The sequence below is a fragment of the Haliotis rufescens genome, unplaced genomic scaffold (genome assembly GCF_023055435.1).
Source record: "Haliotis rufescens isolate VD_foot unplaced genomic scaffold, xgHalRufe1.0.p SCAF_6, whole genome shotgun sequence".
NCBI classification, from domain to species: domain Eukaryota; kingdom Metazoa; phylum Mollusca; class Gastropoda; order Lepetellida; family Haliotidae; genus Haliotis; species Haliotis rufescens.
The window spans coordinates 37,591,611-37,608,223 of NW_025964334.1; the positions used below are offsets into that span (position 1 = coordinate 37,591,611).

At 40.0% G+C, this 16,613-nt stretch overlaps 1 protein-coding gene across 1 annotated transcript; it reads left to right on the top strand.

The window, feature by feature from the left end:
* Positions 1 to 1,010: 1,010 nt before the first annotated feature.
* Positions 1,011 to 15,501, top strand: LOC124145791. The gene is made up of 3 exons (XM_048386105.1): positions 1,011 to 1,021; positions 12,382 to 13,049; positions 14,826 to 15,501. The coding sequence occupies exons 2-3, from the start codon at positions 12,386 to 12,388 to the stop codon at positions 15,374 to 15,376; spliced, it is 1,215 nt and encodes a 404-aa protein (XP_048242062.1). The 5' UTR covers positions 1,011 to 1,021; positions 12,382 to 12,385; the 3' UTR covers positions 15,377 to 15,501.
* Positions 15,502 to 16,613: the final 1,112 nt, after the last annotated feature.

The window sequence follows — 16,613 nt, forward strand, 5'->3', positions numbered from 1 at the left end:
CTTGCTGCAAATTGTAATCTACACCAACGTACAGAGGTTTTCATACGTTCTTCGGGCACTACGGCGCATCGGGGGACTAATCCAATCACAGCAAAAGCAAGGACAAGACACTACACATTAGTTCAATAATCTCCCTTTGACTGCTAACATTTTGTTAGGCACGTTTTCCTCATTGGTGTACAGCTTTCAATACATTATCTCCCTTTAACTCTTCGCAACGGCCTTCCTGACTTATGTTCACACACACACACACACACACATACATGTACATTGGTGGTGTTTGTTGTTTAATGCCGCAATCAGCAGTATTCCAGCTATAAGACGGCGGTCTGTTCATAATTGTCTAGACAATGTGTGACTATTAGCGCAGCGTGTACAAACTGGTGTTTATGTTTATAGCTCAGGTCAACAATAATAACTTCACAGACTGGTTAGTTAATAATAAACATATATGTGTGGTTTACTGTTAAGACATAATCAGATATTACGAGTGCATAAAGCCCTACCCAACATAATATATACATTGCCTTAGGCTAGTAGATGTAGATTTTGTCGCTTCACACTGATTAAGAATAAGAATATAAGGAACTGTGAGACATTCTTTTAAACAATTCTTCCAAATAATGGTCATTTCATTTTCGACTGCTCTTTTTATCAATCATGCTTAAGTTTGCAAATACATAATGTGGTGAAACCATAGAAAATACTCATGAAAAAGTTCATATAACTGAAAGCAATCATTTCTTTCTTTAATAAATCTTCTCACTTCTATGCAAGACTAATATAATATTTGCATGCCGTCCAGACATATGACTCCAATTTGAGGGTTTTAGAGTGGAAATAATTGTGAATGTTGTACTTTGTAAATGAACATGGCATTCTACGGGTTAATTCGCAATAAGAACACGTATTTTGTGAATAAATAATGAATTGCGCATGCGTGTTATAAGGTGTGGGTCTGATGCTCGTGTCACTACCCTTACAACAAGGAAGACGCCACAGGCAGAAGAGGTGGGTTACAGTGAGTTTGCTGATTTCTATATATTTGTATGTACATGTAGGCTTAATGTGTTATAAACATGTATATCAGATCCAATTAAACCTTTAGAAACGATGATTACAGCGTGTGTATTTTTGTGGTTTATTGAAAAGCGATAATTAGATACGCGTGCATTCAGCCCTACTCAATAAACGTTTTAAGCACCAATGTCTAGGACGTCCATGTTGTGGCTTCACTTTAGTTCAGAATCATTATATACGGAACCTCTAATCCGGGTTGATGCAATATTCTCATAAGTTACCTGACTAATGTCTACCAATAGTGGCTAAAGGTAATTAAAAAAACCAAAGGCTGGCGTTTAGTTGAGCCGGCGACATTTTAAACTGACCGCCGACTTGTCAAGGGGATTACCGTTATTGGTCAGCGTGTCAATCTTGAATTGACACGCAACCGGTGACTGTAATCCGAACGGACATCTATTGTCTAAATTATTTTTGTTTTTACAACCTAAGTGAGTTACTGTACTTTATGTGAGATGCCAGCCTTTGTTTTTATATTACCGTTATCCACTATTGGTAGGCATTAGTTAGGTTACCTATGGTACTATTGTATCAACCCGGAACAACACATGAAATAACAAAGGAACTAATGGTGACAATAAATTAAAATCATGTTTTCAAAACTTAACCAATCAGAGTTTGCTATGCGTCCCTTCACTATTTAAGTAGGTGCAGTTTGACCACCAAGTCTCCATAAAAGGCAAACCTATCAAATTCGAAAAATCTGCAATATTTCTTGGAGTTATCCTTGATCAACACCTCACTTGGCGCAAGCATATCGAATATGTGGAAAACAGATGTCAAAAAGACCTGAACGTATTACGGGCAATTTCAGGCACATCTTGGGGCACATCGAGGGACACTCAGCTGGACCTCTACAAAGCTCTTATCAGATCAAAAATTGACTATGGTTGTGAGGCTTTTCACTCAGCATCAAATACTGTCTTGAGGCGACTAGACAGAATACAATACAAAGCCCTAATACTGGCCACAGGCGCAGCGACAGGCACCTCACTAGAAGCACTACAAGTAGAAACGGGAGAACTCCCATTGAAACTAAGACGAGAGCAGGCAATATTATCGTTCTGGGGACGAACATCAAACCCTTTGGTTAAAAAGATATGGCAAGACAAAAACGCTCGAGATGAGGCCCTAGCTCGAAAAAATCCCTCACTAAAGCCATCTGGGATATTAGTACGTGAACTCATTCGAAGTCACAATTGCGATGACATTCAGCCTCCAGAAAGTCACTACAAAGGGTTACACCCTCCCTGGACTTTACAAACTCCCAAAGTTGACACTGCTTTAACATCAGAAGTCACTAAAAGAGAAAACCCAACCCTACTACGTTCAGTAGCTATCACTAAAATTCAAACTACCTGGGACAGCTGGGCCCATATATACACTGATGGATCCAAGAATCCTATCAACAACAGTGCTGGTTACGGGATCCATATCCACAGCTCCAAACCCCAAGCACATTCAGTTCGCTTGCCCGATGGTCAGTCAGTATTCACGGCTGAATTGGAGGCAATTCATCATGCACTCAAACTCATACCGGAACTCCCGGAAGCAAAGGCAGTCGTCCTATCAGACTCGCTAAGTGCACTTCAGGCCATCAGTGGAAGAAACTCAAACTCCAGGCCAAACACAGTCAACAATATTCTATACGAATATACAAAACTATCGGACCAAGGGCAACAGGTGGAGCTGTGTTGGATCCCCTCTCACATAGATATTCATGGAAATGAAAAAGCAGACTCACTGGCGAAGCTAGCTCTAGACAAAGCGGATATACAGCCTATTCCCTTTAGTAAACTAGAGATAAAAAGCAAAATCAAAGCCTCCATAGCAAAAAGATGGCAAACCCAATGGGACGCAAGTAAGATCGGCAGATGGCTATACAAAATTCAACCCAAGGTCCAACAAAAGCCAAACTCATACTCAAATGAAAGGAAAATTGAAACTGCTATCTCACGCCTCAGACTTGGTCACAAAAAGCACTATGACAAGGTTTGTTCATCTTGCAATCAGGCTGAAACCATTGACCACCTGTTACTAGAATGTCAAGACCATGCCCCGGCCCGGGCTAGGTTAAAACAAGAATTGCAGTTAGATCCGCTATCTGTCATAGATCTCCTAAAGCCAAGAGATGCAATAGCGAAGGCCAAACTAACTCTATTTCTGAGAGATGGACAGCTGCTCGAACGTATATAAACAGAGCAGCCAAGGATAAAAATGAAATCATATCAATATAAGAAAATAGAAATCATATCAATGCAAAAACAGAAATTATGTGAACACCGAACTCACAATAGATATGTGAACCCTTCTCACACACAGGAGTCCCAAAGAGGGACAGGTCAGCCGAAATTGCCTAGGCAGAAGGCGACCTCTTAAACACCTAATGCAACAACAACAACACCACCAAGTCACACTGCCCCTGAAAGAAATCCTGGGACGTTAGAAACTCTGATGTCATCATTTGTTCTCAATTCTTCCATTCTATTTTAAGGTAAGACATTTACATGCGTTGTTTCAATGGTTGTTTTCATGCATGAAATGAACATGGAAGAGCTAACAAGACTAGCTCAAATAGTAGGCAAAAATGGAATAATCCTTGGTGACTTTAATGCCCACAGCCCTCTTTGGGAAGACAGGAATGATTCATGCAAATACGGCAAACTGGTAGACAAATGGGTTGAGGACGACAATCTCATAACTCTGAACGACGGCAGTCACACACGTTATGACCAAGTCCACAACACGTGGAGTTCCAATTGATCTCACAATTGCCACCAAAAACCTCGCCTCACATTGCCAATGGCAAGTCCATGATGACACTTGGGGAAGCGATCACCTTCCTATACTCACCTACATAGGTAGCCCACCACATTTAGAGGAACAGCCCAATCCTCAGCCCACATGGGACTATGCAAAGGCTGATTGGCCTAAATTCAGGGAGGAATGTATATCATTCAAGTCCTCAGAAATTGCCTCGGATGATCCTGATCTTTTTTGCCAAAATCTCACCTTAGCAATTATTGCCGCAGCTGAAAAATCAATTCCAAAAGAAGACCACAAAACTTGGCAAAACGCCGGTACCATGGTGGAACAGGGAAATAGCAAAAGCTAGGAGAGTGAGAAAGAAAGCCCTAAATAGGTCAAAAAGGGTTAAATCAGCCTTCACCCAAGTCCGAGCAGCCAGAACAAAAGTAAGACAACTCATAGACGATTCTAAAAAAGAGTCATGGCAGACCTTCTGCAAATCCCTTTATGAGAAAACAAATGCTAAAACAGTCTGGAGCAAAATACACGCAATCAGGGGTAAGCGTAAACCCACAAAAATTCCCAAGTTAGCCAACGCCCATACAGTCAAAGAAAAGGCCAACATTCTAACTGAGCACTTCTTATCTGTCAGCAGCAACACAAATTGCAGCGAAGAATTCAAACAGGAAAAAATGCTTATGCCTAAGATCTCAAAACGGCCGCAAAGCAAGCATCTGGTATACAATATACCATTTACTGTGACAGAGTTTGATGATGCCATGGAATGATGCCATGGAGTGAACCATTCACAATATATATATATATATATATATATATATAAATATATATTATATAAAATACAAAAAATATATCAACATGGCGAGTGACATGGTCAACGGTTCTTTCTAATTATCTTACACGGACATAAATATATTTGGACACATTTTTATATCTTTTAGTCTTTTAGGTGAAACAGCTCTACAGAGTTTAAAAATATTTGGCCACAAGTAGTATTGGAATACATGTATACAGAATTCTTTGTTTGAGTAGAGCTTCGCATCTGAAAAGATAGTGAAACTCATCTCCTACTGAAAGTGAATCACAGAGGTGACAAAGTCTTTCTTCTCTTGGTATATTCTGCCATCGGTCAAAGGCAGTAAGGTTGGTTGGTTGATTGTTTAACGCCGCACTCAGCAATATTCAAGCTATATGACGGCGGACTGTAAAATAATCGAGTCTGGACCAGACAATCCAGTGATTGACAACATGAGCATCGATCCTCGCAATTGGGATCGATGACTTGTATGAACCAAGTCAGCGAGCCTGACCCCCCCGATCCAGTTAGTCGCTTTTACGACAAGCATAGTTGCCTTTTACGACAAGTATGGGTTGCTGAAGACCTATTCTACCCCGGAATCTTCACGGGTCAAAAGGCAGTTAGGAGACAATCGAGTGGTAGGAGACAATGGAGTGGTAGATTTACATTTCTAGCTCTTTTTAATATGCAGTGCATCTCTTTCGTCGCACTTCCAATCACTGCTTTTATTCCCATAACAAATCTTCTGTTTCTGTTGAATTTTATTCCTAGGTATGTATAAGTGTCTTCTGTTTCCAGTGACCGTCTATTTAAAAGAAACCTTTTTTTAAGGATTTAGCCGGTCCTCCTCCAAAAATTAAAACCATGGTTTTTGATATACTAACGTTTAGTTTCCACCTAATACAGTAGGTTTGAAACACATCTAATGAATGTTGTAGACCTTGGAGTGTTTCGCTAAAAAGTACAGTGTCGTCTGCATATAGGGGTACAGGATATGCTAAGTCTTGTAAACAATTTACCGAAGCAACTAAGCAATGTTATCGGTCTATTCGAATTCGGGTCAGATAGATCACCTTTCTGTTTGTAAATTGGTTTTATTATTATCCCCCGCCCCAACGAAGTTGGCGGGGGATATAGAAGAAAAATATATTTTTTACAGTGCCACCTGATGTTTAAAGACAATAAAAACATAACACGTATACATACGTATGATATATAAAAACATCAGCCGACCCATGAAGGATCTGTGAGGCACTTCAAATCATTATTAAATTATCAATAATATAAATTGGTAAGAATAATACACCAACATAATCGAAAGTACACACACACACACATTTCATTTTCAATCACACATGGGAGTTCACCACATCAACTCAATATCACGTGCGCATACATCACATACAAACACTGCCCACATACTCATCCATCAATCACAAAAAAAACATATACAATATATACATCACTGCCCGGCACGTTGTCGCCGGAGAAACATTGACGTCACTGTTGCGGCCAGAGGTTTACACAAGCTGACACACTGCATAAGAAGCGAAGTTGATCACAATATATAGAAATTGGTTCCGTGTGTGCGTGTGTGTGTGCGTCCCGAAATCGTTTCCGGAGCGTAACTAAAAAATGCAACAAGTTGGACTTAGGTTCTATAGGGTAGGGTTTGTTTCCGGAGCATAACTCAAAACCCATTCAATACTTTCCAACAAAAAACTGTGCATGTTTACCAGACACATACTGGACTGGTGCCTCTTGCTATTTAGGAATTTAGAAGTTTTTATTTTTCACGTTTCCATGGCAATAAGTTGGACTTAGGTTCTACAGGGGTGGTGTTCGTTTCCAGAGTGGAACTCAAAAACCGTTAGATACTTTATTACAAAACTTTGCATGTCTACCAGGCACATACTGAACTGGTGCCTTTTGCTATTTAGGAATTTTATAAATTTTTATTTTTTACGTTTCCAAAGCAACAAGTTGGACTTAGGTTCTATAGGGTAGAGCTTGTTTCCGGAGCATAACTCAAAACCCATTCAATACTTTCCAACAAAAACTGTGCATGTTTACCAGACACATACTGGACTGGTGCCTCTTGCTATTAAGGAATTTAGAAGTTATTTTTCACGTTTCCATGGCAATAAGTTGGAATTAGGCTCTACAGGGGTGGTGTTCGTTTCCAGAGTGTAACTCAAAAACCGTTAAATACTTTATTACAATGCAACAATGCAACTTTGCATGTCTACCAGGCACATACTGAACTGTTGCCTTTTGATATATAGCACTTTTAGAATTTTTTATTGTTTATCCCATGACAACAAGTTGGATTTAAGTTTTAATATAGGATTGGTTTACTTAAGTATTATAACAAATAAACTGTTAAATATTTCCTTGCCAAACATTGCATGCCTATATATAAAGTGCATACTGAACTAGTGCCATTTGATATTAAGGAGTTTTAGAAAGTTTATTTTAGAATTTCCATTGCAGCTATTTTGACATGGGCTAAGAGGAATGTTGGGTCATGACCAGTTACCTGTTTGGGACCATAACGTGTTAAAATGGGCGGGGGATATAGATGACTTTGTCAACTATACGCTAATTCCTGTTAACCATGATTCGGGGATTTCACCAGTTTAAAGAATTCAGAATGTAAAGGGGCTAATAAATCGACACGGTTAATGATATAGTCGTTTTCTGCATTATCGAGACGTGCTGCTTTGTTCCGTTTTAAGTTTCTTAGCTGCCTTGATAATTTCATCGGTATTGATATCATCATTCAAAATATTGCAGTCACTTACATTCCCGTCTTAAATCTAATCATTAAAATCATCTTCGTCTTGTTTGGGGTTCTGGTTCATTTTGTTGTTGAAAAATTCGAAGAAGCTAGCAATATCCGTATATTTTTCTTTCTGTTTTACGTTGTTTATTTAAAATTTTCCAAATACTTTTGGCTATTGTTTGATATTTTTGCGAAAAGCTTCAGTCAGTTTGTTATTAAAATTTCGAATATGCTTGTCTAGCATTGTTTATAACCTTTCCAGTTCTGTCGGTAGAAACTTTTATTTCTTAATGTTTTATTTTTCTTGAAACGACGTTTGCCTTTTCGCATCCATTTCCGAACCATGGTTTATCAGTTTTACTACAGTACATAGCTTCACATAGTTGTCAGTACAGGAGTGAATAATATAACGGCCGTTGTGAACAGCAGATGCAGCTGAGTAATCAAATTGTCCTGAAAGGTTAGTCCTGTTGCTATATCTAGATTTTTTACCCCAGGGGCTAGAGTCTATACCAGGATCAGAGTCTTGTAATCATGGGGTGTGAAAAATACCAGAATAGGCACTCGTGAACCGTCCCATTCCTATGCTTGACGAGATTGTTTTCGGGGAGTCCTGTAGGGTGGTGGGGTGTGAACGTCCTGAAGCACTCTGTTGATGTACAGCTTATAAACCACAAGGTAAGCCTGCTTACCCTTCTGTCGAGCCTCTCTCAAAAGTGGCATCAGCATTTCTCGCCTATACTGATGGAAAACGACAGAAAAGGGTTTACCTTTCAATTTATTCGCTGCTGTCTTTACCAGATTTCATTCCCCCACTTTGCTATCAGGGAACGGGGTCAGACAGATCTCCTGCATGTCATGGGGTTCGGGGCCTGCCTATTCTGTGGACTCGTATACATTTCATGTTTTCGGCTTCTAAATCCAAATGTTCTTTAATGAAGTCTTTCCAAAAATGCTCCCAATGTTCAAGAGTCGCCTCCGGTTCCTTTTGTGTTCCGGTTGAAATGTGTACTTGTGCGCTTCCATATTTAATAATGCTATCCGGTATTTAAGAACACGCAGCTGGCTATGTACATATATGCTACAGCAACCAGTTAAGTACTGCCTTATTTGACGCATATTTACCAAATTGAATGCATAAAAATCGCTTACTAGCGATGGTCTAATAAGCCATGGACAAATTTAGTCCTGGCGACATAATGAATCCTTATTATTTATAATAACTAGCAACTTATAAATGTTTATCACCAGAAATCCAATTTTCCTGCCTAGATACAATTCCTTGATTCTAAAAATAATACCATTGGTTTTCTCAAGGTTTACTTGTGAACCCCTCTTAAACAGAAGGACCGCAATGCATTAAGCTGTATCTGCAAGCCTACCACATAGAGTAGGACACCAGAGCATCATCATCCGCGATCAGCAATAGCATAATATCTATAATGTCTTGTTGTCACTAACTCTGAATTAGCCAAGACTTTCTTGTAGAATATTTCTGCCTGATTCCTGGTAGGAGGGGCGGTCGGGTAGCCTAGTGGTTAAAGCGTTGGCTCGTCCCGCCGAAGACCCGGGTTCGATTCCCGACATGGGTACAATGTGTGAAGCCCATTTCTGGTGTCCCCCGCCGTGATATTGCTGGAATATTGCTAAAAGCGGCGTAAAACCATACTCACTCACTAACTCACTCCTGGTAGGAAATAAAAACATAACTATTTTGCATAACAATGATGTAGTAGATTCCGTGTACTATATCTAATACTCTTTCATGTTGTTTGTAAAATAAAACATCGTGCCATTTTCTATCGAAATTTATATCAGAAAGCATCATAGATTGCCTTTATATTTAATATTGAATGCCTTCTATCAAAGTAAATAATATGACAACATCTTTTAAAAATGACATAATAGCTACGTGTTTTAAAAAAATAAAACCTGTAGCATACCAGGAAAGCCTGGATAATGTCTTGATAAGCCTATTTCGTTTATATATGTTTTAGTATGTAATCTATACAGCCATGTTCCAATATATTTGCCTAAACTGATGTAATTATTTATAACAATTAATATCTGTAGTACTGTGTGTTACACAGTAAAAAAAGTGTTGCACCCCCTATACTTTTTCATGGAGGGGTGTTTTGAAAGGGTGTAAAGATAACCGAATTAATATTATAACCAGGATTTCGTGTATACCAACAAACCAGTGTATTGTCTATACAATGAACTTAAATGGGGTATTCCATGACCTTATGGCATGTAATAATCTCATGCTGAACTTTTACGAAAAATGAACGAACAACGAAGACACATTAAGTATGGTGACATCTCAATAATTTTTAGTGACCAAATTCATCCAATAGGGTAAGAATGTCATATGGAGATTTGACGAACACAGTAAGTCAATATCGAGAACTTCCACCAAGCACTTGGATCACAGCTTGAAGTCTTCGTCTCATACTCCTCACCAGACGTTGGAATCGCTCCATGGGCAGCTGCTGCCACTCCTCGTGTAATGCTGCTTCCAATTCACGCAAGTTCTGTGGAGGAGGGTCCCGACGATAAATCAGGCGTCCCAAAATGTCCCATACATGTTCCAGAGGATTCAGATCTGGACTCATTGCTGGCCATGGAATCTGCGTCAGAGCATTGTTGTGGATAACCTGGGTCACAGCTCGTGAACGATGTGGTCTGGCATTGTCATCCATGAATATCGGTCTGGTGGCCAGTGGATGATTGTCAAAATGGGGCACCACAACTGGATTCAGCACCTCTTGGATGTAGCGCTCCCCTGTCAAGTTGCCTCGTATGGTCACTAAATCAAGCTTACAATCAAATGAGAAGCATCCCCAGACCATAACAGATCCACCTCCATATGGTACAGTTGGCATGATGTTTCTTGCAGTATAAGCTGTTCCAGGACGCCTCCATACTCTCACTCTGCCATCCACAACATGCAGAAGGAACCGGTCTCGTCCGACCAGTGGACTCTTCTCCAGGACCTCAAGTTCCAGTTCTGTCTCAGTTTACACCAGGCTAGACGTAGTCGTTTGTGGTTGTCTGTGAGTTTAGGTCGCTTGATAACCCTTCTGGACTTCAACCCTGCAGCTTTAAGACGATTTCTCACGTTCTGGGTACTGAACTGTTGACGAGGAAGCCAAAGACGTTTCAAGGTTGTGCTTGTAGCAAATGGATGACGCCTTACCACCCTCAACAACGCTCTGTCATCTCTAACTGTGGTCTTACGTGGTCTGCCAGAGGGTCTGCGATTCCTTACATCATTAGTTTGTGCGTGTTTTCTGACCAAACGGCTTATTGTTGAGTAGTGATGTCCGGTTCTTCTGCCAATCTCCTTGAACGAAAGACCTGCTCCATGAAGGCCAATAATCTGCCACTTGACTGCTTCTGACAATCGTCTACCCGGCATTGTGGGTTACAATAAACTGGGCTGTCAGAGAACATCTTTTATAGGCGATGTTGAGCTTAAGAAGATACTGCAATCTGCAAATGTCATGCACCATGCAATTCACGTGCTGATTGCTACGTTTTGGTGATCATCTTCCCTCCGAAAACATTACACATTTAACATCAGATCCCCAAGGAATACCTACCATTAAAACCAGAGTCGGGCGTTTTAAATGTTGTGATGTATCAAACGTATTAATGTGGGGGTGCAACACTTTTTTTACTGTGTGTATATATATATATATATATATATATATATATATATATATATATATATATATATATATATATATGTATGTATTGCTCGTATGTATTGCAATCACTGTAAAGTTATGTTCTAATTATGTGTTGACTCTGTTCCTGTAATAAACTTTGGAACGCACAAGTTTCTCCTCTACATATTCTTACTTCTACTTTAAGGACTAGGTACCTTGAGACAAGCGTGATCTCAAAAGGATGAGGTGAGGTGAAATTGAGTTTAACGTCGCGTCCAAGATTATTGCACTTATATAGCGACGTGCATGCACGTGTATGTGTGTGTGTGGCTGCTTGTACTAGTCCGGACTGATGCCGATTTATAGTGCTAGCTCACTGAGATACCATGCCGCAGTTTAACATGAATACCCCACTCAGACACAGTATACTGACTCCGAGCCGACCAGTCCTTGTTTTAGCCCCTTAATGCCGAGCGCCAGACAGGATAACAACAAGTACAATCTTTTAACGTCTTTCAGTATGACGCGGCCCGGGATCGAACCCTGGGCGGACACTCTACCACAAGACCACGGAGGCGGTCTCAAAAGGATGACATCCCATTTGATGATGATCATTCAAGTATGTACATAACGGAATCTACCCCGACTACATTCCAGATAGCTTCAATGGCTGGCATTCCTAAAGAAATTCTAGGCTCAGGCATTTTATCAAAGGCCCCATTCTTCACATTCTTAACACTCATGCATAATTAAATGACCCCGTCCTCATTGTGACATCATGCATGTCTATTAGCATAACACTAGACTCATGAATATTCATTGGGCACTTGCAATGAACTACTCAAACAATGCACTACACTGACTAGTTCACTTTGTTATGGCCCATAGTTGAAAGTTCTCAGGCTCAGAACATATTTACCAGTCCTCGTATTTCTGAGCATTTTCTTTTTTTACTATTATAATGTCGATCTCTACAAGGCAAAATATCGGTACGAAATGGTACGAATGGAACACATCCAAATGATACACCATAAATGACACCAGGTGTTCGCGAAATCAATACGGGAAGCACCCGCCACTCAAACCATTTGTACAAATGTATTGCATTACCAACATCATACTATAAACTACTGGTTTGTCTGGCCCTTTTTACTACAGTCGCTATGAATAATGCGACAAGAAAAATATAAACAAGCATACAGTAACTTAAAAATATCAAGTCCGCAGTTAACCTGTAGCAAGTCGTCCTTTCTGTAGTAAATTGGCTTCTTTTTCAGCAGAATGACGGGAACCTACAAAGGGCATATCACAGTTATAGTCCTAGTCCTCATGATTTGGACTGTAATGGAGTATGCTGCTTCAAACTACTGGACTCGAATGGACACAAATGACTTCATTGCCCCAGCAAAGTACCCTGGTGTGGACCTAAGTGTGTCAGCTGAGAGTCCTCGGTGCCCGGATGTGAAGACAGGGATGATGAGAGGAAGATGGAGGCCTCGCATTCTGACTGCACAAGAGAAAGTAGACATAGGCTCATTTCTCAAGTCAGCCCGACATCGTACCCCAAAGCCAATGCAGAGAAGCGACGGAAAATGTGGGAACGTGGCATATGAAAACGTTTACTACATACGTGCGCTGTGTAACCCGGCAGGTCCTACGCCATGTTGCTATGGTGATACGTGCATCAACAAGACCCCGGATGACTGTAAATGTCCGAACTGTTACGATCTTCGTACTGAGATTCATGCAGAGTACTCTACGTGGGAGCCCGAAGACTCCCGATGTCAGGTGAAGAAGTTCACAGCTCAGCAGGCATGTGTTCTACTGAAGGGGCTGACAATAACCTTTGTAGGAAATTCTTTTGTGCGCCACGTGTACACGGCGCTGCTGTTGTTGATGACCAACTATGATATTAATGGTGCCTTCATTGCTGGTAAACCAAAAGGTATGTATATACTTACCATACTGAAAATATATGTTGCAAGTGGCGAGGGACGGGGGACGTGACATTCTTTTTGGGCTGGGTGTGGTGGGATGCTGGGAGTTTTGTATGGTGTGAGTGAGTTTGATTTTACGCCGCTTTTAGCAATTTTCCAGCAATATCACGGCGGTTTTGTATGGAGATATATATATACTAGATATATTTTCAGCTACATATGGCTCTTAGTATGTAACCAAAAAAACACATAGCAATATTCATGGCAGCCACAATCATTATTTTTCAACAAGCTGAAGCATAATTATTTTAAATTGTTTCATAATATTATGCATTTCTTAGAAGTTGACGGATGGCAAAGTAGACACAATTTATGGATAACAATTTCTTTATTTTCACTGTAAAGGCGACGTTTCGGTATAGATCGTTATACCGTTGTCAAGGCTTAATAATGCTGCTACTGCTGATAATGTATAGGCTTTACAACCGCTTCAGAAACAATGCCTTTGGCAGTCGGCGTCAGGCGGGGGAGAATTTGGAGATATATCATGTGGGTGTGGTTTGGCCAGTTTTGATTGATGTAATTAAGTGCGAATTATTTTCTGTGTTGCTTATTTTGAGGTGCAATTGGAATAAGGTGTGTAATGACGTGTCATTTATGTATGCATTTGGGAGTGGTGCATGTTTAATATTATCTAGTGTGTGTGAATTAATTTGTGTAAATGGGTCAGGTTGGGGACGTGTCTTGAACTGTTGTTTTTGAACTTCTTGAGTGTTGCAGGTCTTGTGTTTTGGTATATTTGTTTGATTAGTTTATATGTTGGGTTTTGATTTGAGTTTGATAGTTGAGGCTTATCTGGTCTCGCCTGAGGGGGATTGATGTTATTTATGGCTGATTGTAGGAGAATGTTATTAAGGGAGGCACTAGTTCTTGTACACAGTGCTATTTCAAGGGCTTTGTATTGGATTGACATTAGTTTATTGGAGTTTTTAGCAGATAGGGTGTGGCGGACTGGAGCGGCGTAGTCCAGTTTGGTCTGTATACGGGTTTTGTATGTGTTTAGCAGTGTTTGTTTGTCCGCACCCCAGTCGGTGCGCTGATGTCTCTCATTAGATTTATGCCATGTTGACAGGAATTGACCAAGTTAGAACTGTGTGGTGCCAAAGTTACGTGTTGGTCGAAATTACTTCTTAACATATTGCTTCTTTTTGGTATGTGATTGGATCATTTATAAGTTGTAGTTAGAGTGTTGAATTTGGCATGACGGGTGTTTTATGTAGAAGAGGCCCAGAAGGAGATGTCGTCAGCGAATTTTGCTGAAATAGCTTTATACCAACCTCAATAACTGACGGAACATACTCCTCCATGCAAATCTCTCCGTATTTCCATTTCGGTATTTCCTTGTTTTCTTATAAAACACAAACATGTCAAGTCATCCTTTCTAAGTAAATAGTGTTCTATTTGAAGGTCGTCCTTGTACAAGAAATTGTCGTAGTTTTATTATATGTTTGTAAATGCAGGGTTTCAGAAGGGTCAAGTGATAGCGGTACAGAGACAGTGGGAAAGTCGAGTAGTAACAGGGTCGGCTATTCATGTCAAAGACTTCATTGCCCACGTGGACACGCTATGTAAAATCTATTCTTGATGCTTCCCGCCGTATCATGAGAGGAAAGTGCGGTTTAAAACCAAACACACTCTGCGTCTCCACGAACGCCAAACATGATTGACCTATTAGTATAAACCCTGTTTGTCAAGTAACAATATTTATTCTGATTCTATTTCAGACATCCTTTGCAACGGAATGTACGGATTCTCGGATGCACTATGTAGGAAAAGGCTCAAGAGACAAGTAACTCTCTGTGGCGGGAGTGTGACTGTCAAAATGTTGGAATACAATCGTGCCCTACTGGCGGCACAGTTCCATAAGGATTTTCGTTCATTTCTTCATAAAAAGAAAACAATGGTTCTAGTTGGTATTGGTATCCACGATCATTTTAACTTTGAAAGCGTGTTTAATGAATATATGTATCCCGTTATTGACATGATGAGAAAGAACAAAGCTTCAGGGCCAAAGATGATCTGGTTTTCCAATCACAAATTTGGTATCCTGAAATCTCCAAAGATGCCGACACAAAGTAATAGTCGCGTAGCAGCCTTCAACAAACGTATGTCTGAGGCTTTGGGAAAGTATCATATACCCATTTTTGACACTTATAATTTAACATCGGATGTGTCGAGCTCGGACGGGGCTCATTTTGGTATGGGTGTAAATGTCATGAAAGCGCAATTGCTTCTGAACTATTTGTTGGAAATGAAATCAAAACGTTATTCGTGAACCAATAAACTAAACATGACTTGAGTTAATACTTGATTCTGATCGGTTAATAAAGTCAATCAGAGATATACAATCACGTTATACGGGTCTCTGATGAGCGGCTGCGCAAATATATATTTACGGTAATACACTATTTTCGTTTGCACACCAACATGACGACACAGTCTACCGACACGACGATGGAGTACGGCGATTTGGCTGTAGGCAATTAAACATCTGTTTTCGAAGTTGGATATAGTGATGATGAGCTCAACTCATTACTTGCAAATTATAGATTTAGGTGATTATAAAAGTGAATTACTTCACAAGCAGAGAAAACAATATTCAGTCGAACTTGGTTAAAGGATCGTCTGCTTTCCTAAAGATTCAGCAAGAATAATATTTTTTGTTAATTCCAAATCATGGCAAAATAGATGAAGCTATTGATTGTGAAACAAATTACACATTTAGTTAAAATTATTATCAGATTTCGTTTAGGATATGGCTGATTATGACCCGTTATGACATCGACATCGACATCGACGTCGACATCGAACACCAAGAAAAAGCCCTCAGTCCCAATAAACATGGACACTTTTGGTAATAAGTGAAACACAACCATATATTTAGGAGCAAAAGGTTTTTTTTCAAATTAGCGGTAGTATGACATATTAATATAATTATAAATGTCCTTCAAAAGCATACCGATTTAAGGCCCTACATGATAATTTCTATAATTTTATTTACAACACTAGATTCAGTCATGATCCCATTGTTATTTGTTCCTTTTTTAAGGCCGAACTCAGCAATATTCCAGCTATATGACGGCTGTCTGTATATAATCGAGTCTGGACCAGACAATCCAGTGATTGGCATCATGAGTACGATCCACGCAACTGTGATGCGATGACATGCATCAACCAAGTTAGCGAGCCGGACCACCCGATCCCGTTAGTTGCCTCTTACCACAAGCAGAGTCGCGTTTTTCGGCAAGAATGGGTTGATGAATACCTATTCTACCCCGGATCTTAACGGGTCTATCCCATTGTTAGATAACATTGCTTGAACTACCGTTTTCTGACGTACATTAATTTGTTTAAGATTGATAATAAGTTAAAACATATTCCTAACAGATACCAAGGGTATCTTACTACAAAGTCGCAATCTCCTCGGTATCTCCAGGTAGAACAGAACGTGTGTATTATATAAATCACCAGCTGTTGCAGACGGATCCATTTTTCCGCTGTCAGGCATTTCA

Excerpts from the sequence above, each read along its gene's own strand:
- LOC124145791 (XM_048386105.1), top strand. The coding sequence starts at position 12,386 with ATGACGGGAACCTACAAAGGGCATATCACAGTTATAGTCCTAGTCCTC. Across the intron at positions 13,050-14,825 it reads CATTGCTGGTAAACCAAAAG|ACATCCTTTGCAACGGAATG; the intron begins GTATGTATATAC and ends ATTCTATTTCAG.